We start from the raw sequence: 27,737 nt of genomic DNA, 5'->3' as shown, positions 1-27,737 counted from the left end.
TGAACTGTGTGCAACTTCTCCAAACATATACATTGTAAAACTTTAAATTTCACGCCACACTCATTCATTTCCTATGAATGAGTGTGCGTTCCCGCAGGCTTGACAAACATGGTCCATGCTGCACATGTGGGCACGTCACTTCCGACAAATTGTCCCACACTGCTGGTCTGTCCATGAAGTAGCGCTCGAGATTCTCATTGGCGGACGACACACACCGGTCAAACACTGGGGGTCGTCGTTCTGCGGCACCAGCACCGCCTACCGAAGACGTGATTGGCCGTGCCGTGTTTAAACCACACCCTCTTAAAAATCCAACCCGTCTCCAACTTTTTCCCCGAGAGCTGAAATTAAATCCTTTGGGGTAAGAGAGAAATTTACCGTTTTACTCATATATCAGGATTTTTCTTCATATGCTGGAGTCGACATGGACTAAAGTCCGTCGCATAGTTTCGATCCTTCAGATAATCTCGAGGGGTAAGTCGAGAAACTTTGTTGAAAATGTGCTCTTTTGTTTTATTAAATAGGAAACGACGAAGAGTTGTCTATTTGAATGGCACTGTTATAGCTCAACTAAAACCAAATTAACAAGAAAAACGTGACCGGTTTCTCAGATGGCCCCTATTTGGTCAAACAAGTGATGGGAAATTGGGGATTTAGTCGAAGACTCTCATGAATGTGAATACAGCAGTATTTACTTGTTGCCATTCATTATTGAACCAAAATAAATACATACGTGATGTTATTTGTTTCATCTGCCACCATCGGTGGTGTTATATGACATTAAATGTACTGTTTTGTGAATTTTGTTCTAAATATTTCAAAAATACATGAGCTATGATGAATTGTATTCAATTATATTTAAAGTACAACAAACTATTTAAAGTTTCTTATTTTGCCTCAGAGTGTTTTTCAAATTTCTTGTTTTAAGGGGGATCCTTTAAAAATGTAAAATCTTGTAATAGATATTACCTCAGGGATTATGGCGCTTTACTTTCAGTTCAGTCTATCAGCTCACTACTACATCACCAGTCCAGACCCTAACATCACAGGGAAGCGCTCAGACAGCAGATTCTGGGCCCTCTCTCTTTACACAGAGGCTGACTTCACACAACCGGAAGTGAGACAGAGACAAAAAGAAACTCGGCGTCAGGGTTCACGGGTCAAATGGCCTTCAGTGTTTTCCACTGAGCGCATTTTTCTTCATAGCTGTGGAATGACGAAAAAAAGGAAGTACATTTATCCCGTCCTCTATGATAAAACATTTACGAATATTCTCACAGGATTTCATTAAATTCTACAAAACAGGGACACACAAGGAGATGTGAATAAAGTCAACGTCCCAGAAGACGAGCTGAACAGCACCCATAAGATAACTGTAACAAAGCGCTATAAAAAATATCATATTTGTATAAGGATAAATAAAATGCCTCACACTACAACCTGAAAAATAAATTATTATAAAGAGGCCTGTCTTCCATAACATTTTCAATAAAACTTAATTAGACTTTTCAGTGAAAACTGTTGCATTTTTAAAGTGTTTGAAGACACACACACACACACACACACACACACACATCCCTCCTCCTCTTTGCCTTCAATGTTCACCGCAGAAAAACAAGCAGAAATAAGCCAGAGGAAAGCTTTTTTTTTTTTTTGGAACAGCCCCCCTCTACACATGTTTGCAGTCTTTTTGTGAGCAGGCCAGGCCGGTAATGAGAGGTTATTACTTGTAGGAGCATAAAAAAACGAAGGCTTTTCTGTCTTCCTCCTCCTACATCAGAGATCCTCATCTGTCTCTCTCCTCTCGTCTTATCCAATTTTGTCTCCTCTTGTCTCTGCTCATCTCATCTCCTCTCATCCCTTTAGGCACCAAACCGACCACTGTCAAAGTGCCCTGTAAGCAGGACACTGAACCAAAACCAGCTTCGAGGAGAGGTTGGTGTGGTGAAAACAATATATTTCTCACAGGAGACACGCAGCTGACCACAGGTTTCTCACTGCTGTGCGTCGGTCTTCCACAGGGTCGGTCCAGTATGGCGGAGGGCGAGGAAGCCATGAGCCAGGAGGACTGGAAGGAGAAGTGTGTGGTCCTTGAAGCGCTGCTCATGAAGTTCCGAGTGCAGATCATCAAGATTCGAGAGCTCACTGCCGACAAGGTTGGTTGCATACTAAGGTACCACGTACTAATATTATGTGCTACGTACTAAATGAGTTTACCAACGGACTGTTCATGCTGAAGTAAACTCAAGCATCATCATTACACGATTCAATGAAAATTGTTCATAGGGAATTGTTTATTAAATATCTTTTTTACACTACATAGTATACGTTGCCACCCGTACCCGTGCGGCAACCACTGGTTCTGCCAAGTGAAGCCAATGTGTAAGTGTCTTAAACGTGCATTCTCTCACCAGCATGGGGGAATCCAGTTGCATAAAGAAGTGTGATTGTATAGAAGTCTATGAAAAAATTACTCTACTCACTTGATTTTTTACCTCAGTAAACATTGTAAACATGAGTTTATGGTCTAATTTTGTAGTTTTTAATCTTCTTCAATTCAATTTAGTAAATTATAGTCCATTTAGAGTCAAACCAATTATAACGCAGAGTATGCTTCAGGGCAGGCTTGGTGTGATTGACAGGTTGCTACTGCTACCAGAGCCAATGGCCGGCCGTCAAGGCCTTCTAAGCCTTCTCTGGTGGCAAAAACTGCTGAAAACGGGTTTTACACCAGCGTTCTACAAGGTGCCAGTGCCACGACTTAAAAACTAGTGGCAAATGCTCAAGCATCTCGTAGAATTAGTGGGAACTGCTCGAGATGTCTTGGCATCTGAGGTGGGAACCGGACATGCCTCGTAAAATTAGTGGCAACTGAGGTGGGAACTGGAAGTGAACCGGAAGTGCCTCTACGTAATTAGTGGCACTTGAGGTGGGAACCGGACATGCCTCTATGAGGTGCCGGTGCCATGATTTGAGCTTGCTCCTCAGTAGGAGCAAGCTGAAATCGTGACACCGGCACCTCATAGAGGCATGTCCGGTTCCCACCTCAGATGCCACTAATTATGTTACCAAATATGGTAACTTTGTTCATTGGTTGTGAAAAAATATTATAGTGATGGTTGTAATTCAAGATTGCAATGGTGAAAACAATAAAATCAAGGTTTTATGACGACAGTCCACAAACTAATGGATGTGGTGACGATGACTATGTCTATTTACTTTATACGGTCTATGACTGTACCTAAAAGCTACTACATGAAACTTTAATTTTGGGGTGTTTCCAATCAGCAGCCTCCTTTTTAAAAAAAAAAAAAACTGTAATTTTACTGAAGCAGGAGTCCTCTACATGCTGTCCTGGTTTTGGTTCTTCCATGCCTCTCTTCCCTCGAATGGGCTCAGCAATACGGCCTGGGTCTCCAGCCGTGTGGTGTCTACAGGAGTAGACCGGCGGAGCAGTGAGGCTATGCTCCTGGCCCGAGGAGGAGATACTTCTGATAGGCCCTGAGCTCTCCTCCTGCTGCAGCTTCCGACTGGGAGGCCAAATCTGGACCTTGCGTACACAAAATTTGGATACTACACATTTGGAACACACTTCTTTTTATGTCACACTTCGTGTGAATAGTATGTTACTATGTGGTTTTTAACACAGCCCTCTTCTCCTACCGACATGCATTTAAGTGGTCGGAACCTCCTGAGTGATGCAGACGCTCATGAGTGCTGAAGGACGGTACGAGGACGGGAGCCAGAAGTATTTGAACGTAAAGCAACTTCTGCTGTGATTATTGGCAGACTACCCCAAATAGGAGACATTTGGAATGTTGAACCAGTGCACTGCTTGTTTTTGCATTCTTAAAACCACGCACTCCCTGGTATGAAATAGTCCTGAATGAGATGAAGACTTTGGGGATCTTGCTTCCGCTCTCAAACAGGGAGTTGTGGTGGTGTGTCTGGTCTTCCCTCCCTGCACTGGACCGGCCCAAACTGCTCAGTGGCCTAGATCTGAAGTTGTTCTCCAGGGAGGCTGATTAGAGCTCTAATGTAAACAGCAGTCTGACCACAGGGCTCCGCCGCGCACTGCATGATGGGACTGACCCAGCTCCAGTTGATTCCAGAGTCAAAGTAAGCTCAGCCGTACAGCAAAACAAAACTCCTGTCGAGACTCACGAAAAAGATCAGCAAACATAGACCGCATAGCACACGTGCATATATTTTGGTCTTATCCATCCTATTCGACAGTTTTAAATTTAGCTCATGTTTATAGGGCTTTCTACTCAAAGCCTTTAAATCCACCATTGGTGTTCTATAGTTCAGCTCGGTGTCACATATTTACTTTTTCTCCTTGAGTTATGTTGACTGTTAGTTGAGCAGGTCAGAGCTCAGTACCATGGAGGAGAATCCTGCAATCCTTTTATTTCACAACATGCACAAGACCGCTTATTTAGTTCCCATGGAAACATCTTCTTTTTAAGATTGATTCCTTTCCATTAATTTAAAAGATTCGAAGATGGAGTTAAGCATGGTGCTTTAGTAAAGTAGAAAGAAAAAAAAAGAAATAAATTCTCCATTTAACCCAAACTAGTTGCATCATATCAGAGAAGATTACAACAGATTGGCTACTATCAGACTTTTAGACACATATTGCTAAGTCATACAGGATCATGAATCACAATGTTTTTTCCTCATCCATCAGAATGTAACACAAGGCTATTTAACTCACTTGGTTCGTCGTAGAATGACCCATCACTCTGTGCTCCCTGACCCGCTGATGCTATGAGCTCATCACATGAACAAGCCGAACCCCCTGCTGATGTGTTTTTCCCTCCACTGTGGCTCTCACCGAGTGAGCCAGGGCTTCTTGTTTTTAAAAGCATTGCAGAGGTGTATGTACGTCACTACAAAAGGTCTCTGGTGCTAAGGAAACTGCAGCTTTGGGGCAATTTGTTGATTTTAAACGACAAGTTGAGATGGTCGCTTGAATGGTCTGATTGAGTCAATCATATGGTAATCCAGGTAGATTTGGCCAATTGTCCTGAAAGCCTGAGCGAGAGGATGCAGAGGGAATGAGGCGAAATGAAGAAGAAATGAGGCATTGTGGAGAGATTGAGCCACTCAGGGCAGGAAATACCCAGTTTTGTAAATACGTGTGTGTGTGTGTGTGTGTGTGTGTGTGTGTGTAGGTGTAGGTGTAGGTGTAAGTGTGGGTTTGGGTGTTGAAGCAGTCAGATATTATGTGTGTGCACATGTATGCAAAAAGGTCAATTCAAAGTTTTTCATAAACAGTTTTTTACATGAAGTGGAAACATGCGTTGCATGTGGATGCAGCTATTTGGGAGGGACGTGTGTAGCCTGCTAATCACAGAAGGCTACACATCTCATGATAGAGACAAAGAGGCTGTGTGTGTTACATTTTCTGTCAGCATCCCCTCCCTTTCAACGTAACACACTCGCTGGTCATTTTCATTCCATCTCTCTGAGAACCCCAGTGAACATCATCCCTATAAATAATGTATCATCTGCATATGGTATGAGGAAAATATATATATATATATATATATATATATATATATATATATATATATATATATATATATATATATATATATATATATATTTATATATATATATATATATATTAAATAATTGCTTAAAACTGTATTTTTAGCAAATGTTACCCAAACAAGAGGAAGTGGTGCTTTGGTTGGGGAGTATTTGCAGCAGTAGGACAGCGTACGCCTTTTTTCATGGAATTTGGTGACAATAAGTGAAAAAAGAAAGTATGTGTATTTATCCTTTGGGAACACCCATCTGGTCTTCCCTCCCTGCATGGTGTTCCTAATAATCCTTTATGTGAGTGTATATATATATATATATATATATATATATATATATATATATATATATATATATATATATATATATATATATATAAATTAAATGTAATAGATCTGTGGCACAAGCTGAACATCCTAAATCACCTCATTATGACGCCACAGCTACAGATTATTTATTTTGTCTAAACACCTCATATTTGACAAGTGAAAATAAACTGCAGAGTGCATATACATGAATGAACAGACAATGCATAGTCACATTAGTGTAATTAACACAACGACAAGAAATTCTTAAAAAGAACACATTTACTTAAAACAAAACATGATGAAGAAATCCAACAAAACGAGGAACTAAAACACTGCACATTCAAAAGCACAAGCCATTCAAATAGTATATAGTATTAACATCAGAACTAATGATATCAATTAACTCTATTATAAAAAGCCATTAACACAATGCTACTGCAGATGTAAAAAAAACAAAAGCAGTGAACTCACCAGATGTTCACTTAAAAACAATGTCCATTCGTGAACAAAGAGTTGGATGACGCAGTTGTAAAGTTAGTCAATGCGCTGAAGAGCCATCAACAGGTCCTTCTCAATGGCCATGCATGTCAGTGAGAACAGTCAAGCTTCCCCAGTAGCTTTTCCCCTTTAAAGTCAGCCATCAACTCTGCGTTGGGTTGGAGAAGGCCGAATCTGGGAATTTCTTCCGGTATGCCTGAAACTGCTGGGGGTCGAGGAGGGAGAGAAACCGGTTTCGGATTTGGGCAAGAATGTTGTCCAGGATATCGTTGTGGAGTTTCTGGTACCATGCAAAGATGGTACTCTCCTCTTGGCCTCTTCGTGCTCTTGGGGCACCTCTTTCACGCATAGTGCAGTCAAAGATTTCAGCAAACCGTGCCTTTTCTCTCTCAACAGTGTCACAAAACTTATCCACTCTCTTCAGACAGAACTGTACATCCAGTTTTTTGTTCCGTAGTACTCCAAAAAGCACATCCAAATACTTGAAGATCCCATATAACATGAACAGCAAAAAACAAAACTTAAAGTTCTCTAGAAGGGTTTTGTAGCCATCAGCACGGCGCACAGATTTCCCGTCGTTCTCGTTCTCGTGCTCCACAATGTTCTCAAAAAGCTCCAGCAGGGCATCCCTCTGATCAAAGATCAAGTTGACCAGTCTGGAGCTATATTGCCACTGTGTTTTTGCCACAAAATGTAGACGACGCTGGCAGATGTCATCGAGCAGCTGCATGCGTTTTGGAGACCTCGAATATGCAGCGAAACGTGCAAAAATGTTTTTACAGTCCTTTACTTTTTCGTTGTGGACCGCCGTTTCCCTGCAAACTTGCTCGTTGATCTGAAGATCCATTCGGGTTTCTCCAAACCTTTTCAAGTGCACCGTAGCTTGCAAGTGTCCCGCTGTACTGTGTTGCGTTACAGACTTGCAAAGGCAACCATGGTTAGCAAATCCAACGTGGCTCCAAACACCAAGACGCTCAGTTGCAAATAAAAAGCATTACCAGCCATACAGTTTGCAACTCTTATAATATTGTTTATAGTTGGCACATGTGACGCATGAATGTTTTTCCTTGCTGAGTCAAGGCTCCAAGTTATGGGGTAGGGCGGACATTTGCCACGATTCCTATCTTTTCCTGAAATGCAATTACTTTTCGAACAACATGCAATTACTTTTTAAACTTCCCACTCTTACTACCTATAGTTTTCTGTTAGACAACAAGTGCATAACGCATGCTAATGTTCACGTGGGCAATGTGACCAATCGCAAAATCCATAATACTAGCAGATATTAATGCTAGTTAGCTGGCCGTAAGCATGTTTTTTAATTCACTACTCTAACATAGAGAAACAAAAGATGAAATCTGATTCGATGAGCTATACATAGCCAGCTGTTAAGCTGTGCTGTGTTGCCTGTGTAGCTGGCCGGCTCATTGCACATGAGCTTGTGCAATGATAAAATAAGCTAATAGGGAAAAATAATTATAATACATTGTTGTGTATTTGTCAAAAACAATTTCATTATAAAATAGATATAACTTTTTTATTAAAATTTAACTAAATTAAAAAATTTAATTAGCTATAACTTTGTGTTTCTGTTTAGGACAGCAGAGAAGGTCTAGCGGGCCCTCACGGCCCACCACTGATTTGTGTGTGTGTGTATATATATATATATATATATATATATATATATATATATATATATATATATATATATATATATATATATATATATATATATATTACACAAACATCTGCTTTAAATTTACACCTCTACAGCTGCCTAGTCACCACCACATTAATGCCTACCACCGACCTTAAATTATTCTGACTTTTTGTTGGTCCAAACACAATGTGTCCTGTGTGTTAAAGAAGATTTGTTTTTGAGGTGAGTTTGCTCCTCCTTTTGGCTCTAGTTTTAATTCTGTTGGACACATTTCGACAATGAACACATCTGAACCATAGCTTTACAGCGTCGGTGAGCATGTCCTCCTAAAAAAAAGTGTGGCTATACTCGGTGAAACTTCTTGGTATAAAACACTGCAGGTCAGCAGTGTGACTCGCAGCTTCTACAGAGGGAGGCTTTGTGAGCTGGTTGCGGATGGAGCGTTGGAGGAGGAGGGAGAAGGAGGAAGAAGGGAGGTGGGTGTAGTCCGGGATGGAAGTTGGCCACAGAGCGCTAGTTGTGGAATTCCAGGAATGGAAGTTGAGCTGGAGTTTGGATCCGAAGTGGGGGAATCAACTGTGTGGAGGTGCGTCGTTGGGAGGTTACATCGAGGGCGAGGGGGAGAGGGTTGTGTGTGTTTGTGTGTGTGTGTGTGTGTGAGAGTGTGAGTGTGAGTGCGTACGTGTGTGTGTGTGTGCTTGTGGGTGTGTGTGTGTGTGTGTGTGTGTGTGTGTGTGTGTGTGTGTATGTGTGTGTGTGTGTGTGTTTGTGTGTGTGTGTGTGAGAGAGAGAGAGTGTGAGTGTGTACCAGTGTGTGTGTGTGTGTGTGTGTGTGTGTGTGCGCGCTTGCACCCAGGCCTTATTCCTCCTGTATATAACATACAAAATGAGGAAATCATACACTAGTGGCACACATGGTCTGATACAGACCATGTGTGCCACTAGCCATGTGTTTGTGAGTTGTGTGTGTGTGTGTGTGTGCATGTGTGTGTGTGTGTGTGTGTGTGTGTGTGTGTGTGTGTGTGTGTGTGTGTGTGTGTCGTCTTCAGCTCAAAAAAAGCCCTGTAATTAATGTGCCATTTTCCGCCACATGCTATATCTGTTATAGAGACGTGGTTTGTTATTTGTGGCACAGTGGAGGAGCTATATAAAGTGTGCTTGTGTAATATTAACCGTCTATATAGCAGCTTTTGATCAACATGAAAGTAGATTAAGGGTAGAGAGCTTCAGATCAGGAGAATTCCTAGAGTACCTAATTTTCCTCTTTTCCTCTTCGTGGATGGGAGCTTTAAATGCTGTAACCCGCCACCGGCAAACTCATTTTTATCATGTTGCGGTGCAGCAATACTTTCCACCGGTTTATGTCATTTGGGCACACTGGACCTCGTGCTGTCGCCAGGTTTGACGCAAATTTAGTCGAAAGAGCGATTGCAAGCACAAATAGTCATGTTTTCTTTCTACAACCAAGTATAAAAAGGATAAAATGCTGTTTTGCGTCTGACTAGAGACGTTTCGATACAACTTGGTTTTAAGCTGTCAAGTACCACAATTCTTTCATCAACACACAAGGGTAAATTGGGACACAATATATCTCCAAAACCACATGTGAAGAATCTGCGGGCCAAGTGTGGACATGCAGAAACATAAACACATATACTATCTTGTCAATAGAATTCTAAAAATCACAGTGTGGAAGGCCTCACTTCCACTTTGATCCAGAGAACGCTGTGCAGTGGAAACACTGAGCGGCTCTGCCAGGGTGTGGCTGCTTTTTTGGACTGCGCTCTCCCGGTCTGGTTTTCCAGGAGTCAACAGACGCAGGGGGAAAGCTGGAGAGGGCCATGCCATGCAGCGTGTATGGGTGCAGCTAAACACAGTTCCAGCTCATCATGTTATACACTCGTAGTTTAGTCATTGAAGGGAGAGGCAGCAACTTTTCTTAACCTGAGTGCTAATGTGTTGATTTTCTACAGTGCATTTAACAGAATCACCTTGGACAACAAGCAGCTGACAGCATCAGAGTACATATGTCATTGTGTGTTGCCTGCTAATCCCTTTCCACTTTGAAAACGTTGTACCAAGTCACATTTCTAAGGAAAGTTGGCATGTAACTAAATTTGGGTGGAGGAACTCCAAAAAATGCAAGACTTTTAATCTTTGGTATATTTTGATTGGTTAACCGTCCATCCATTTCCCATCAATTTTCTTATTCATTTTCTTTATTAATTGTTATTCAGGTAAAGTTTTTATTAATATGATTAAAGACTTGTGTAGGAATTATTGTTACATACTACAGCTCTACAAATGTGGCAGAATAAATGAAAAAATTTGATGCCATTCAAATCGCACATCAGCCCAATCATGAATTGAAGACATGGCATTCATTCTACATGCTGCAAGCTAAGTATCATACAAAACGGAACCCATCTAAGAAACACTGTTAACACATGCAATTACTCCATTATCTTCAGTACTTCGTCCTATTCTGAGCTACATTCCGTCCTATGATGTGTCAGCCCAATCCCCGTACAGGAATTGTCAAAAAGTACTTCATAATCTACTCTAACGTGCACATGTCCACACGGGGGAACAGTATTCCAGCCACAGCAGCTGCGGAGTTGCTCCATGGAGAGTGTCCGTCGACATTCCCGCCATATGTTGCCTCCATGAAGCCGGAGGTCTGAGAGACTCTCCCCGTTCTGATTCCGGCGCTTTGAGCCAAGGAATGTCAGAGGAATGCTAGTCATGAAGTTGTGTCTCTCCTCAATTCCCTCTCAGCTTTTAGTCCTTGTGCGTGCAAACGTCCATCCCTATGTATGTGCGTGACCTTTTAAGTGTTGCTGCAGTTTTAACACACTCCTACCAGGTTCCACATGCTCGCCTCTGATCTGTGCACACAAAGAGTCGGTTGTGCCTTTACAGATGTGATGCCACGTCATTATTATGAAGCTGTCTCACGATGGTCTAATCCCAGCGCACGTTCCCTAGCAGCAGAAATTTGAAATGGCGCTCAAAAACAGCACTTCCTTAACCTGCTGTAAAGTCCATTATGTAGAGAAGGAAAAGAAGCAAAAATTAATCTCTCGTCACACACATTGTAAATGTTTACGAGAAACATTTTACAAAAAGCGGCCCATGCGAGAGGATTCAGCCTCTGTGCATAACTGTTGACATGCTATGAGATCTCTGACTGGTGAGGCACTGACTCTTTAGGAGTAACATTCACAAATATATGAACCCACTAGAGTAGCTTAAATGTTTTTTTACATCAGCATTCTTTACACACAAGGTACATATTTGATTCCACCCATTTATAGCAGCTCAGATAAAGAGTGCATTTCCTCTGCACCTCCGTGTGCTTTTAGTTTGCTATCACAATTCCACAATTCATACTCATTCATAAAAATAAAAAAAGGTTATATAGCTGTCTGAAGTGTCTGCATGGTCTGATCTTTACTTCTAAATAAAGTCCATTTGTCTATCCTTCTGGACAAAAATCTCTTTCACACTCTTACTTGGGGCACAGGTACTGTTGGATTTTCTTCTGCTTTTTTAATGCGGTTTATGTCTTAATAGGTTCTACACATGGACCTGGTAATGGACCTGTACTCGTATAGCGATTTTCTAGTCTTCCGACCACTCAAAGCACTTTTACACTACGAGACATCATTCACCCATCCACACACTGATGGGAGGAGCCACCATGCAAGGTGCCATCAGTACAGTCAACCATTCATACACATTCATACTCCGTAGGCGCAGCTACGGGAGCAATTTAGGGTTAAGTGTCTCGCTCAAGGGCACATCGACATGGGCTAGCGGAGCCGGGGATTGAACCACCGATCCTTTGATTGAAAGACGACCCCGCTCACCAGTGAGCCACAGTCGCCCACACATCCATTCTCCACTACCTATTCTATGGAAAGAAATTATCTATAATAAAATAAACTGCAAATATGTATAATGGTGACAAACAATGAGAACGCTCAACCCAGTTTATGAGGGACTGCACAATCTAAGATGAGGCACAGCTCATCACTGCCTCACCTCGCATGTTTGAACAGGACTTGGGCAAATTCAGCTAAATCTATCTGTCTGCCGATATCAGCCGATTGAGTAATCACAGGGAAAAAGAGTAACTGAGAGATTATATATATATATATATATATATATATATATATATATATATATATATATATATATATATATATATATTGATATATATATATATTGATATATTGATATATTGTGTTCTTCGTTTCCCAGATTTGTCAATTGGAGACACAGGTGATTGATGCCGAAAAACGAGCCTTCACCGCTCAACAGCAGGTTAGGACCCAAACACCAGTGTGTTTACTTGCTCGCTTTCATTTCGTGTTTGTGTGTGTGTGTGTGTGTGTTACATTTGCGGTGTGTACGTGTAATTTCCAGGTTCAGTGGATGGAAGAGAAGCTGAAGGCCCCCGACAGTCAGTCAGGAGACTCAGAGGTCCGTCTGTTCCGGCGGTACCAGGAGCTGCAGGTCCTGGTGCAGGAAAAGGAGGATGTCATCACCCAGCTGGAGCAGCAGATAGAGGACCAGGTAATTTCAGGAATTTCATCCAAGCTGGCAGACGTCGAGGTGCAGAGAGAGATACGGCATGCAGGTCGGTCGGTAGGCAGACACACACACTGCATCAGACATATTGTCACACAATGTCCTTTCTCACCAGAAACAGAGCCGACTTCAGGACGCCAAAACAGTGGAGGAGAAAGCAGCTAAGATCAAGGAATGGGTGATGCTGAAGTTGTCAGAGGTATTATTAAACGAAAGCGTTAGATTTCAAGTTGCACAAACTTACTCACTCAAATGGAAACGTGGCTCAAATGTAAGCTGGGCGGTGAGGTAGTGTCACCAGTATCTCTTCTATTAGATAAATGCCTGGGCCCAAGACAATGTCTCTTCTTTTGAAACACGTTTCTCCTTCAGTTTGAGGTGGAGAACGCAGAGTTGAGAGAAGCCAACAAGCAGCAGGAGGCTCAGCTTTCGGAGTTGCAGAAAAAAGTGCAGTGTGAGTTTCGAATCTGTTCTTTTTTTATGTCCAAAACTGTCTTGAAATTCTTATCATGAAAAATAATGTTTAGCGGTTTTCGTTTTGCTTGTCCGCAGCCTTCGAGCAGAAGTGTGGCGACAGGAGAGGCGCCCTGTGCCGACCAGGTGAAGCTCAGCGCCTCAGCAGCCTGACATTCGGCTGCTTCCAGGTGAGGGGGAAGAGCCCCCAGGTGCTAACTGGACCAGCACCCTGCCAGAGGACCCTCAGCACCCAGCGGGGGGCGGAGGGCAGAGACACAACCAGTAAGTCACCAAAGATTCACAGCTTTGGTTTCGGAAACGGATTGTGGGTCAAACAGGTTGCTGAAAAGTGACTGAGAAGACCTCTGTAGACATTAGGTCATATCTTGGTCACTTAAAAAAATGTAAAAGCTGTTTTTATTTGACTGGAGGACAAAAGCCCTGAGACACCAATGAGAAAACAATAATTCTGGTGAATCTGGTAAAGTCTGACATTCAAATTGTTAGTAACCAGGAAATTCAGTTTCATCTGTGTAATGTGGAGAAAAAACAGTTTTGGCAGGTGTTTTTTTTCTTTTTCTTTGTGTAATACTCATTTCGGCCACAAGAGGCGAAACACAAGCTACGTGCATTGCGAGTCAGCAAGTTATGTAAATTAAAACTCATCTGGCACAACAAGAAAAAAAATGATCCTGACAAACAGAATTATTTGACACCTGATGAATATGTATTTTCATGTTTGCTTTGACAGAGAAGGGCAACAAGCAGACAGCCTCTTTGGGGACAAACGGTGACGTCCAGAGACCAGACCAGACTGGACCTCTGGAGGATGACAGTGCATCTGAAAGCCTGGATGAAAGCGTGCAAGGATTCGAGTCTCGTGGCGTCTCCTCAGTGCTCTCTAGCGCTGCGTCAGACGGAGAAGGAGGAGGTGGTCTGGAGTTCAGCCGCCCCGGCAGTGAGACCTACCTGACTGCTTCAGACGACAGCAGCTCTCTGTTCGACGAAGACATGCAACACGCTGAGCGGCCTGGCTTCGGCCTGCTGGGGTCACCAGATGGGACGCTGGGAGGGTCTAAGGAGGAGGAGGAGGAGGCTCACATGGCCAAGCTGGAGGACCACACGTCAGAGGAGCTCAACAAACGTTTCCAGTCCCAGCGACTTGACTCCTCATCTTCATGGGGCGAAACCAACACGCCCAACCCCATCCTTACACCAGCCCTCACCCCTAAACGCCCCAACCCGCCCCAGGATCCCAGGGATAACCCTGCCTCGCCTAAACAACCCCGGCTGCGGACCCCGGCGGGCTTCGGCTTGACGAATGCGGCTCTGGCCAAGAGACACCTAAGCCAGCCCCCGATCAGCAGAGAGGCTGCTCACGGGCGAACGCGCAACGCCCTCAGCATGCTGCGCACGCTCCGGCCGCAGGAAACGGACCTTGATCAGGAGCAGCAGGTTGGCATGGAGACAGACAGGGACGCACCTCCTCAAGGATCACGGACATCAGGGCCTACGTTTCCAGCCTTGCAGACCTCACCTGGTCCCATTCTGGAAATCAGTTGTGACAGTTTAGCTCCACCTACACCCCCGTTACACAGGCTGCCCTCCTGGGTAAGAAAATCAGTCTAAACTGAGACCATCATGAAGCTCTCTACTGAATTGCTTACAAATCTGATTCTTAGCAACATGTTTTCCTCCATTATGTTATTTCTTCACTGTAAAATGGGCTACTGTTTGCTGCTAAGGTTAGTACAGTAGATGGCGGTCGGCACAGCCCCAGTTTGAAGAAACAGGCCGGAGTACCAGAACCAGAAACAAAGTGATGTTCAAAACCTTTTAACGACCACAAAGATAAATCAATATCAGTTTACGTTTGAGCTATATTTAAAATACTTTTGCTAGTTTTTATTGCCTGTAAATCAGCACTCGTTTTCCCAACACACCATACTCATTCATTCATTTGTGTCACGTGTGACTTTGTACCAGTGTGTTAAAAAACATTGTTTTTGACATAAGATTGCAACCTCACAGAAAATGGCTAGCTGCAGATAACAATGCACAGTAAGGCAGAATATATTTTCCTACTGGAAGAACTTATTGGAGTATAGCTCAGCAAGTTCTTTTTCTCTTTCTCCGCAGGAGAGTCGCATCTATGCTGTGGCTAACTCGGGAATCCGGTTGTCTGAGACGTCCTGCACAGACCCTGCTAGCAAAGGTGAGATAGAAAAAGGGAGAGGAGGCAATCCTCCAACAGCACTGACGAACTGAACTATGATCTGTGCGTTGCAGACCCCTCCCTCCAGTCCTCCTACCCCGCCTTTGTGATGTACACGTCCCTTATCTATAAGAACATGACAGCTCCGGTTTACACCACTCTGAAGGGGGTGAGTGCTGCTTAAACATCTCTACGAGTTTGCTGTTTTTTTTCTTTTGACCCGCCTCTCCCTCGTCTCGCAGAAAGCCACCCTGCTGAGCAGCAGTCCGTTCTCAGACGAGTCATCCAGCTCCGAAGAGTCGTCTAGCTCGGGGGAGGAGGACGGCTCCCTCTGCAGCTCTAACGCCTCCTCCAGCTCCCGCAAGGACGGCAGCCCGGGCAGCCCGCGCTCCCTCAAGAGAGGTACAGCACGTCCCAAGATGTTTACCGCTTTATGAGACTAAAACTAAGGGCCGTGCTCCCTTGTCAACTTTGCTCTTCCTTCTCCTACAGCTGTGTCCATGTCCTCAATGACATCAGAGAGCGACTACGCCATCCCCCCCGATGCCTACTCCACAGACACTGAGTACTCTGAAGCGGAGCAGAAGCTCCTAAAGACCTGCTCTTCGGCCGGCGACAACGGCAGGAGCGTGAGTCAGCCAGTGGACATCCCTGAATGTGGTCCTTTGGGAGACCGGTCTGTTGACCACCTCACCCAGGCGGCAACCGCCAGTTCTGACGAGCGAAGTGCCCTAAACTTATATCAACTCGCCAACAGGGTGCTACTTTTTGATTGCCAAAAGAAGTCAGATTGTATAGCAGTTTGTAAGGAAAATTACTCTACTTCTTTCTTGATTTATTTCCGCAGTAAATATTGTGAAAATAATTGTAATAAAATAAAACAATGACTCTAGTTTAGATGGTAACATTTTTGGATATTTTAGTAAGTCATAAGGACATCATACTGAATGAATGAAAAGTACTTTATTAATCCCCAATGAGAAATTTTATTGTCGTAGTAGCAGCATCTCACACTTACAGACAAAAATAATACTTTACAGAATGAAATAATAAAATAAATAAGAACAGGGATAACAAATATATTCAAAAATAAAAAATATATATGTAAACAAATGAATATATATATATATATATATATAAATATATATATATATAACTATATATATGTATATATATATATATGTATATATATATATGTATATATATATATATATATATATATATATATATATATATATATATATATATATATATATATATATATGCAGTGTATTCAGAGATACTACATAGAACTGAACCGCGTTGTGACTTTGCAGGAACCAATGGAGAAGTCAGGCTACCTGTTGAAAATGGTGAAGACCTGGAAGAAAACTTGGAAGAGACGCTGGTTCGTCCTCAAAGACGGCGAACTGCTCTATTACAAGTCTCCCGTGGGTTTCATACACTTTGTGAAAGTCACATAATTTGATTATTTTCTTTTTCAAAACAGCTTTTTTCTATCTTCCATATATTTTGTCTTTTATATTGTTAGTGTCTTGCTATTAAATGTAGTAGTATTTATCTACTGTTTTGTTTTTTGACTTTTTCTTATCCTCCCACAGAGCAACGTGATCAAGAAACCTCAAGGTCAAATCGAGGTCAACGCCAACAGCAGCATCACCCGTGGAGAGGGAAAACAAGTCCTCCAGGTTTTTATTCTTTGTTGTTATCCATCCTCAAAAATCTACTCTCATTAAATTTACCCATCCTTCACCATGCTTTGGTTGCTGTTTTTTTTTGTCGCCATGTACACCACAGGTAGTGACAGGGAAGCACGTCTACTATCTAAAGGCCGACTCCCCAAACCTGCTGGAGGAGTGGCTCCAGGTGCTGCAAAGCGTGCTCAGGGTGAAGGCTGCCAGTCCACTCTTCACCCAGCCGGATATTCGCCCCGGCATGAAGGGACTGCTCGTCAAGGTCTGGCAATATTTTAAGTCTCATCTCAGAATATGACTTTTACAAACATTTCTACATCTTCAGTGAAATGTGTCCTTGCTCCATGGCAGGTGAAGCACGGCTACTCCAAGCGGGTTTGGTGCGCTCTAATTGGCAAAACCTTGTACTATTTCCGCAGCCAGGAGGATAAGGTGAGATTCAACATGAAGTTTGCAGGATGTGAGGACAGAACTGTAATGAACTGGTCAAATTGTAAAAAGTTCAAATAGGAAAGAGCTTAAGTTCAGAGGTGCGATGCAAAAGCTGTCCCCTTTTATTGAATGTGTGTGCTCTCAGTTCCCTCTGGGTCAGATTAAGTTGTGGGAGGCTGGGGTTGAGGAGGTGGACCGGTCGAGAGCCTTTGTTGACGACCCAAAGGCGTGTGGGCGGGACTTGCAGGCGGCACCTTTCACCATCACCGTCCATCCACAGGAGCAAGAGCCCACCTACTTGCTCATCGAGTCCTGCCACGAAAAGGTCAGCAGTCTCTGGAAGTACACCGCTTTTCCTCACCTTTTTTTTCTTCAGGTTGCAATTTTTCTGCCCTGCACTCTCATGTCAAGTCAAGGCAATTTCATTTATACAACCAATGCAAATAATTTGATTATTTAAAGGAACTATAAGAACTAATCCAACCTGACCTAATTCTGTTCTAATAAGAATGTGAACATATGCCTCTCATACTAGTGATGTTATTGTGGGTGGCACTTTAGGATGCGTGGCTCTACCATCTGTCTGTGGCAGCGGGCATCACGGTGGGCAAAGTCGGCACTGAGTTTGAACAACTGGTGGGAAAACTCTTCCAACTGGATGGAGATCCAAGTCAGTATTTTTTACCATTTCATTTATTTTTTGTTGTGTCTTTGATTGGGTTTTGCTAATAGCCTATGAAAGCCAATTTTGCTGCACTTTAATCACATTGTATTTCATTAATATGTTTGAGATATTCTCATTTTCTCATTATTACCTTTGGATAGCAGTCTTTCTCTCTGTCTCTCAGACTCCCAGATCTGGAGGCATCCCATGTTGTGTTTCAGTAAGGAAGCCCTGTTGTCTCCTCTCACCACCCTGCCCTCACAAGCTCTGCAAACCGAGGCTGTTAAACTCTTTAAGGTACACACACACACACACACACACACACACACACACACACACACACACACACACACACACGAGTGATGTGTCGTTCGCGAACGATTCGTTTATTTTGAACGAATCCTCGCAAGGACTCAAGAGTAACGAGTCTTTTTAAAAAAAGGATTTGTTCATGTTCTCGTGGTCGTGCATCAGGACTTGCATAAACTCAGCTAAGGAAACAGAAATGATTTGTTGAATGCAGGTCACGTGAAAAGGGATCCAAAGACTCATACAAAGACCGGGTCGGGAAATGAACAAATCATTTCTGTTTCCTAGTACTGAGCCTATGCAGGTCACATGGGAAAAGGATCCAAAGACTCGTATACGGCAGATGAACGGAAGCGGAGGTGAACACAAAGACACGGTCAGGAGTCCTGACCGTGTCTTTGGATCAATGATTTGTTCTTCTGCCGGTGACTCATATCTGGCAGAAGAAGAATCATTAATCCGAAGATTTGGTTGGCAGAAAAACAAATCATTGATCCAAAGACACGGTCAGGAGGTGAACGAATCGGCATAGGCTCAGCACTGGTAGCTAGCTAAACAGTAATGATTTGTTCATTTTGACTGGGTCTCTGGTACGGATCTTTGGATCATTTTTCACGTGACCTACATAGGCTCAGAAGAGGAAACAGAAAGGATTTGTTTACCTCGTTCGTTCACTTTCGCATTGCTCGGTTTAGTAAGACGTGAATGATATTCGTTCACAAGTAATAATTACGTTATTTAACATTTTTTGTACTTTACTTACAGTTCAGCGTAATTGTCCTCCCCGCTGAACGAGATTCAAAGAACCGAGTCGGGAAAATGATCCGGTCTTCCCATCAATAAAAGACACAGACACAGAGACACACACAAACACACGCGTGCACACACACAGACACACACACACACACACACACACACACACACACACACACACACACACACACACACACACACACACACATAGCATTGATATGCCATTTTTGTCCACAGTCAAAGAGTGATATCATTCCTCCTCAGACTTGTCAGCTTTTTATCAACGTGGCCATCGACGCTCCAGCCATCGACTATCACGTCTCGCTGGCCCAAAGTGCCTTGCAGGTGTGCCTGGCTCACCCCGAGCTTCAGAACGAGTTCTTTTGCCAGCTCATCAAGCAGACCCAGAGAAGCCAGCCGCACAGCCATCCAGGCCCCCTGCAGGTTTGCATACTCACCACATGGTGGCAGCAGTGGCTTGTGGCTTGTGTTTTTTACTGACATTTGAAAGTCTGAAAAAGTTTGTAATCTTCATGGATTAATGAGATTCATTCTTTTTTTTTAAAGTGCTTAAGAAAATCATTGATCACAACAGTTAAAAATTATTTCAGGCGATGTAGTTCAAACCAAAAAGACCATGGCTCTCCCGTAATCTCCCCGAGCCTATAACCAGATACACGAGGAACACCAGTAGAGGGCAGAAATGAAAGCACAACCTTAGTTTTTTTTTAAAGACGTAAAACAGGATCCAAACACAACAGAATGAGTCACAACACAGTCTAGTGGCTCCTTTGTGATTAACTCAGTGTCTGATCAACAGGATCAAAACCAGCTACAACTGTTTCCAAGTAAAACAAAAATGCTTCTGTTTTCCAGTCTGTCTCTCACATGTTGCATTGATGCTCCGGGCACTTTCTTTGCAGATTCTCTGTCTTATATCTGTGAAAGTTTGTTCTGACGTTGTGCGTCATTCTTTAGGGATGGCAGTTTCTAGCCCTGTGTGTCGGATTGTTTCTGCCTCAGCATCCGTTCCTCTGGCTAATCCAGGTTCACCTCAAAAGACATGGAGACTCCAGGTGAGAAAACAACCAGGGGCCCCGAACATTAGCATGCAGCATGACCTTTGCGAACAGAAAAAGAAGAAGACAAAAAAAACAACACATTATCAAGTCTAGAATTCCTGTTTGTACTTAATTAATGTGCACATTATCTCATTAATCAATGTTATCTCTAAAATTGTAGGTAGTTTCCCAGAGCCAATGCCTTGTTTTGATCAAGATGTAATTTTAAAAATAATGTTATCAGAACAGTATAACAGGCACTCCCAGAGCAACAGCAAGTTAACAACATTATATAAATCAGTTTTATTTTTTTTTATGAACAGGTACCAGAAGAAACATTTGTCTTTTATCAGGAAACAATGTCAACAGTCTATTCAGTAGTAGAGCTCCGTGTTAGGGACAAGCCACTCCTTCTTTTGATGTTTGAAGTTAGATATTTTTTTCAGTACAGTTCAGTTTGTCTTACTCAGGGAAAAAAGTTCAGTCCGTGTTGGCTTGAACAAGTGCACTGAAGTCTGGTTAAATGAGGTGGATATGTGAAGGAAAGCTGACCGGTATCAGTGAGAGAGGATCTGGATTTGTTGAACTTCATCACTGAGAATGTTTGTTCTCATGTAGGTAGATCCAAAGAGAACTAACATCAGGATAAAGTGTCCCAAAAATGTTGTAAATGGAACGTATTGATTTGCAGTGCAACAGTGATCTAAAAGCTAAATTCAGAGAGGCATAAAGAAAACCAGACATAACTGATTTATGAGAGAATTGCCTCCATCCTTCCCTGAGCAGACAAAAGTGTTGAGTCGGGTAATGTGCCTTTTTGGAAGCACATATCTGTGTGAGAAACGTTTCTCGACTATGAACTTTAATAAATGCAAGTACAGGTCTAGGCTTAGTAATGCCCATCGTGAAGCTGTACTCAGGGTTTCTAATGGGACCTCGATAAGGGCCAATCAGTGGCTCAGCTGTGTGAGTAGAAGCGCTACCAGGTGTCTAGCCAGAAATAGAATAAAGTATAATGTATTCGATTTCATTTCAGTATTCGGTGAAATGTTATTAAAAAAATAAAACGTGTTTACACTGTTAAAAGCTAATATAAACTGCTGATTGCCTATTTTTGTTAAGTATGACGAAAATATGTTATTGATGTAAAAGTAAATAAATAACTAAACTTTCAAAAATATTGTGCTTTCTGTGTGGCCCTCCGATAAAATCACAATACCAGTCGTGGCCCCAAGCCAAATTGAGTTTGATACCCCTGCTCTAAATGGAGCATCATTTACTAAATGCACATCATGCTGTATTGATGAAGACTTGAAACTATAGACTGAGACCATAAACGCATGTTTACAATGTTTGTGGGGAATAAATCAAGTCTCATATACCTTTATACAATCAGACTTATTTTTGGAACCAGAGGAGTCGCTCCCTGATGGCCATTAGAGATAATGCATCAGGGTTATCTTGGATTTGGGGTTTTAACTATTTCTATCAGAAAAACTATTTCTATTAGAGCTTTAAAAAAACATGTATATTAAACCTGGGGAGGCCAAACCAAAGATGCTATTTAATTGCGAAAAGTAAGATCCAGTGGTTCGGAAGCTCGATCCCATCCTTATTCTACTGCTTCCATCCAACCATCTTTGGTTAATACTGCAGCAGATCACTGGAGTTCCTCTTTAAGAGCATACATTAGCACTAATCTTCAAACATTTATTTGTGGATAGTGTGTAATGGTCTTTGATGTGCATACCAATTCTATACCACTGTATCCTCAGGACGGAGGTCGGTAAGTATGCCATCTACTGCCAGCGCTCCATGGAGCGGACCCAGCAGAAGGGCGAGAGGCAAGCCAGGCCGTCCCGTTTGGAGATCCTGTCGATCCTACTAAGGAATCCCTATCATCACTCCCTGCCATTCAGCGTCCCTGTCCATTTCCTTAATAACACTTACCAGGTAAGTAATACACCACACAGGAAGATAAATAATAATAACAGCAGCTGTGGCTCCTTCAAAGCTAGTTCAGTTTGGCTCTTGCTGGTCATTTTCACACCATGCCTCAAGTCATGCTCAGTTTACACATAACCGGTTCACTGTAAAAAGTCAACGTATATGTCATACTTGTGCGCCCATGCTTCAAATTCCTTTTTACCACTATCGTACCTGTACGCTCTGAGTCAAGTTTCTCTTGAGGGAGTGTTTGTTTTTGTCACTCCCTGTAGCATTCTCTCAGTGTATACTTGCTGGAAGTGATGACATCACGGCCTATATGCCTAGTATCAGTTCTGGGCTGAGCTACTTCACGAGCTGTCTGACTAAAAAACAATAACAAAGAAAATGTAACTGCCATGAAATGTAGTTACTTCAGGATGAATTGTAAACAGTTCTTTAAATGCCATAATTAGTCCTTTACCGTAAATATTTTGGGTCCAAATCTCCTAGGAATCCCATTAGCCTCAGCTGTACTTTGTGTCGATGAATTGACTAATCGGTCGTTTTGGTGTTAGTCGACTAAGATATCTTTAGTTTTATTAGTTGTTTTATATGCTTTATCATCCTGAATGACTTATTTAAAACAAACTTTTTTATATATCTGGTAAACACACACATCAACGTAATACTTTGTGTGATTCATTGAGTAGTTTTACAGATCTTTCGAGTAAATGAACTCAACGATTAGTTTTCAAAATTAAGTGTCAGATAGCTTTATAATTACTTCGGTGGAATGCAGCCCTCGTCAGCACACTTAAACTCTAAGCTAAAACATTATACCTGCTGGACTGTAACATTTTAGCATTGTCACTGTTAGCATGCTGATGTTAGCATTTAGCTATGTGCCTCAGAAAAAAAAAAGAATTAAGCTTAACTGTCATGAATTGCATTCCCACAGGTAGTGAGCTTCGATGCTTCGACCACAGTGGACGAGTTCCAGTGTCGCCTAAACCAGGAGACCGGCATTAGGAAAACAGGGTTATCTGGTTTTAGCTTGTACACTGATGACCCCACCGGACGAGAGCTGGAGCACTGCCTTCAAGGAGGCATCAAGGTTCACCTTCTATTAATGCAAGTCTACTTAAAGAAAAGACTGTGTGTTCCGTTTCCTGACGCTGCGCAAATCCTTCATCTCCATACTGCATGCAGATTTGTGACATCATCTCCAAATGGGAGCAGGCGTCTAAGGAGCAGCACACTGGCAAGTCTGAAAACACCAGGACGGTCCGCCTCACCTACAAGAACAGGTGGAGAAGAACCCAGCCATTTCCCTCCCTCATCTTCTCCTTCTCTTTGCCTTTTTTTCCCTTTTTACGAGCTGTCTCCATCCGCAGGCTGTATTTCTCTCTCCAGGTTAGGGGGGAATCGGAGCGGGAGAGGTTGCTGCTGGCTTATCAGACAAATGAGGCCATTGTCGCGGGACACTTCCCTGTCAACAAGGAGCTGGCTCTGGAGATGGCTGCTCTGCTGGCCCAGGTCTTTTTCTTTTTTTAAATGTTTACAATATGTCCTGGCTTTGATTGGATATCTCACTTAAACAGCGACAAATATTTCCCATTTTATTGTTTGTTAGACCAGACCCTACCTGAAAAAAAACAAAGAATACTGTGACTGTGTCTGTATTCAGGTAGAGTTTGGGGACTTTGAGCGTCCCTTCTCTGCACCTGGACCAGCCCAAACCAAGTCTAACCAAACCCTGAAGCATGTCCTGGACAGATTCTACCCAAAACATTACCGCAGGACCACGTCTGAGGAGCAGCTCAGGTACCAGAGCACACTGAAGACTGGCTCAGTGTGTGTGTGTGTATCTACATTTTTGGGAATGGCGATTTAAATGTGATGTTATTATAACGTCATCAACAGTTGTATGAGTCAGGAACTGTAAGTTTACATCACAGGAAGTTGTTTCCTGTCAGTTAACCCTTTCATGTCCTGTCATACTTCTGATCATCCAATAACTCTAATAATTTTTCCATCATTCAAACAAATCCAGTCCAATCAGATCTCTGTAGAAAGTAGTAGAGATTATACTCTGACGTTTCAAATTTCAAAATGAACACAGTTGCTTAATGAATTATGGCAATCAAATGCCCCCCCCTTGCATCTCAGGCAACTGCTACAGCGCCTCTCCGCCCGCTGGGCCTCCCTCAGGGGTCGAAGTTCGTCCGAGTGTGTGAGGATCTACCTGACCGTTGCCAGGAAGTGGCCTTTCTTTGGTTCCAAATTATTTGAAACAGAGGTAAGTGTTTGTGTGCCGTAATCTCTTGTTCATTAAGGTTATTTTACCATCAGACAAAGAGAATATAAAACCTGTACATGCCCAGAATAACAACATAGTAATTGTCAGAGTTGATGCATCTTCAATGTGATCTTCCAACAAACAAAAAAAGTTAACTATTAGAAACATTTTACATACAAAAATAAAAACTAACTGACTAAAGTGAGAAAGGAATGTGCCTACTGGAGCACAAACAGACTAATTCCAGACAATGACAAGGTAACAAATTACATTTTCTCATGATGACTGCCGCACATTCACTCACAAGGTTGAAAACACCATCATTGGATGGTAATTAGCACCTTGCTGACATCATTGACCAAAACAGTTTGTACCGTGCTCGTGCAGGGGGTTTCCATTTTTGTTTTGCTCACTGACAAAACCTACAGTGATGTTGCAACAGCGACTTTGGTCCTGAAAAGTGCCGGCTGCAGGAGGATTCAATGACAGTTATTGTTATGCTTGTCAATAATTTAGTCCACTAACATCCATTCAGTGTACAGTGCATCCACTTCATATGTCACCTGTTTGGTGAGGCCCAAGAACAGTGACATTGTAATATGATTGTGTAGCATACTACTCTCAATGTATCATATTGTAGTATATTAAGACATTGAACTAGGGATTGATCTCTCTCTGCCTGTTTTCAGATCATCACTCCCTCTCCAGAGCATGGTGCACGGGTTTGGCTAGCTGTGCACGAAGATGGTATCAGTGTTCTTGAGCACAACTCTGTCGTAAGTATCTCTGGTGTTAGACTGTAAAAGTGAACATATCCTAAAAGTGATAAATTAATCTTTATTGGGGTGTGTTTCTGATGGATTGCCCTTTTCGTTTTTTTTCAAGCCTGTGCAGACATGATTCTTTCACCTTGCCTAATACCGTTACTGAGAACAGAGGTCATATTTACAGCATAGGTCACGCAAACAGCGAAGCAGGAAATAGTCTGGAATATCAGACAGACTCATTGGATGCAAGGAGCAAGAAGGGCATGGCAATGTTTTATTAAGAAGCTCTAAAAAGTCAGAACCCATACAGGTTAAATTAATGCACTTGTAACACTGAAAACGTCCATTAATTAGAGATTAATCAGAATCTTGTCAAATGTCTGTGTGTGTGTTCAGAAGCCGCTGGCATCCTACTCATTCAAGAACCTGATGATGTTCGGGGGCTGCAAGCAGGACTTCATGCTGGTCGTCGGACAGAGCATCGCCAGCAAGGACAAACCCACGGAGAAACACCTGTTTGCGACCGATGCCTCCAAGGTTATTGACAAAAATTGACCTTTTTTGTCCACCCTCTTCATGCTGGTTTAAAACAGTTTTGCTGGATCTGTTTTGTTTGAATTAAATCAACAAAACATGAATACGTTGAAATATATCACAATATTAGAAACACGTTTGTCAAACTTGTGCTATGCTGGGGGGGTGTCTTAGCGAAGTCACAGTTTCCCATCCGCTCTCTGTTTTGTCAACAGATAAGGGAGATCACCCTTCTCGTCTCCAGTTACGTCAACAGTGCCTATCAGCAGAAGACTGCCGCCCACCACCTCTCAGCACCGGCTCTGATGGTGGCGCAGCCCATCAGTTTGAAGAGCAAAGAGCTGAGGAGCAAAGAGCTGAGGAGCAAATCCCCTGCGCTGAGACGCCCCAGCAAGACCCCGACGCTGCTGTGACGACATGGAAACTCAAACTCTGGGAAATCTTCCGAAGCGGAGATGTTTTTTGCCTAATCTCAATTTGAAGATGGACTCATTCACAGCTCTTCTTTCTTGCCAGTACGATCCTGTAGATTTTGTCTAACATGGCCCAGGGTCACTTCTCTACCAGTGGAAGCACCGTCTCCCCATAACCATGAGTGCTCAATCCGAAGGAGTTTAGACCTGTCGCTCTTGCCTGTTTGGTACGATGTGATATGCTGAGGTCGCAGTAGTTCACTGGATCTCCTGAAAGACACTATTTATTGAAAGCATACACTAGTGTTTTGATGTCTCATTAATCTATAAGGGCTGTGTGTTACATTTTCCTCTTTTTTGTAGCGATGTTCTATGAAGTAAAATGTTTGTTTTCACCATCTTAAAGAAAGGAATGCACAATCATGCACAAGGTAGAAGGGGCGATGATACTTTAAGGGGAATAATTAGGAGTTTTTTTGTATCTTTGTCAGGACTCCTGTAGGTCACCAAAACCCTCACATTGTGTCTTTGTTGTATAATGAAGGATACAGAACGATATGTAAAAAACCAAGAGCTAAGGCCGCAGGCAGTTTGGACCTCATGTGTTCTTTAGTTACTGAATAGCCAGAAGAGCAGTGAAACTTCAATCATGTACACAAGCACCGGAAGCCTTTTTCTGGCAGACTGAGACCCAGCAAAATGCCACTTGGCTCTGTGTTTCACATGAAACGCTTCTGCAGAAATTCATTGATAGAAATGCGGTAAAAGGGATACGACAGAAGTTGAGATTGGCGTGGCACAAGGCTGCTAGTTTCCATGTAAAATGTGTAATAAATGAAAGCAATATATGCTCTCTAGGCAGCCGCCCAAATCCATATAGAAACCACAACAGTCGGACACATTTTACTACTTCCCGCAGTTTCTCCCCTCCCCCATACAAAAACTGCCGTTCTGGCCTCGTCATTGGTGAGGATGGTACTGACGCGTTGATACCTGCAACAAGTCCTCGACGCGCCTCATTCCTGCAGTCTTTCACAGCAGAGACTGGGGAGGACATACAATACCCAACCTGTCTGAACTAGTTAGAGACACGCTTTTGTCTCTGTGTTGCTGTGGAGACAACAAGTGTGTGTGTGTGGGAATGGGGTGGGGGAGGGTAAAAAAAACTGGGTGAGGCAGGAGAACCTAGTAGACATGTTGACAAATGATTAACTGGCTAATAAAAGCGTCTGATCCAAACCGTAGAAAGAGAAGAATGAAACGGGAAGTCCTAATCACATGCGCTTTCAAAGTAAAGTTTGACATTTAACGCCTGTGTCCATTTTGTCACTGCGATGTCTTTGCGTCTCTTATAAAAAAAAAAAAGGACCTCCAGCGAGGCTTTGCTTTGAGAAAAGGTTAAATAGGGACTGCATGTGTCGTCTTTAGCTGGAGCACACACACACACACACTGAACCATGCTCGACAGAAAACAGTCTTTTAAAACCCAGTTTTACTGACTGTTTGCCACACAGCAATATAGTTTGTAGTACAACAAATTACTGAGCAGCAGTCTTCGCGCCATTAGAATAAAGGCCGCCTTTTAATCCAGTATTTGAG

At 42.6% G+C, this 27,737-nt stretch overlaps 1 protein-coding gene across 3 annotated transcripts; it reads left to right on the top strand.

Annotated features, from left to right (window-relative positions):
* Positions 1-339: 339 nt before the first annotated feature.
* plekhh2 (pleckstrin homology domain containing, family H (with MyTH4 domain) member 2) lies at positions 340-27,383 on the top strand. 3 transcript variants are annotated; one of them, XM_068567827.1, is made up of 31 exons: positions 340-474; positions 1,867-1,935; positions 2,022-2,156; positions 12,283-12,345; positions 12,448-12,597; positions 12,728-12,811; positions 12,985-13,066; positions 13,165-13,350; positions 13,820-14,679; positions 15,208-15,283; positions 15,358-15,452; positions 15,526-15,685; positions 15,776-15,912; positions 16,600-16,713; positions 16,885-16,971; positions 17,081-17,239; positions 17,329-17,409; positions 17,555-17,734; positions 17,971-18,079; positions 18,258-18,370; positions 19,400-19,579; positions 20,114-20,211; positions 21,972-22,149; positions 23,084-23,239; positions 23,335-23,432; positions 23,520-23,661; positions 23,813-23,949; positions 24,295-24,424; positions 25,114-25,200; positions 25,588-25,728; positions 25,941-27,383. In XM_068567827.1, the coding sequence occupies exons 3-31, from the start codon at positions 2,034-2,036 to the stop codon at positions 26,136-26,138; spliced, it is 4,404 nt and encodes a 1,467-aa protein (XP_068423928.1). In that variant the 5' UTR covers positions 340-474; positions 1,867-1,935; positions 2,022-2,033; the 3' UTR covers positions 26,139-27,383. The 3 variants fall into 3 exon arrangements, with proteins under 3 accessions (XP_068423928.1, XP_068423926.1, XP_068423927.1); XM_068567825.1 differs by having other exon boundaries at positions 23,335-23,661; XM_068567826.1 differs by having other exon boundaries at positions 347-361; positions 23,335-23,661.
* Positions 27,384-27,737: the final 354 nt, after the last annotated feature.

This window comes from Clinocottus analis, unplaced genomic scaffold (genome assembly GCF_023055335.1).
Source record: "Clinocottus analis isolate CAN_PGR_092001 unplaced genomic scaffold, fCliAna1.0.p SCAF_8, whole genome shotgun sequence".
NCBI classification, from domain to species: Eukaryota; Metazoa; Chordata; class Actinopteri; order Perciformes; family Cottidae; genus Clinocottus; species Clinocottus analis.
This window is presented reverse-complemented; position numbering and strand designations above follow the sequence as displayed.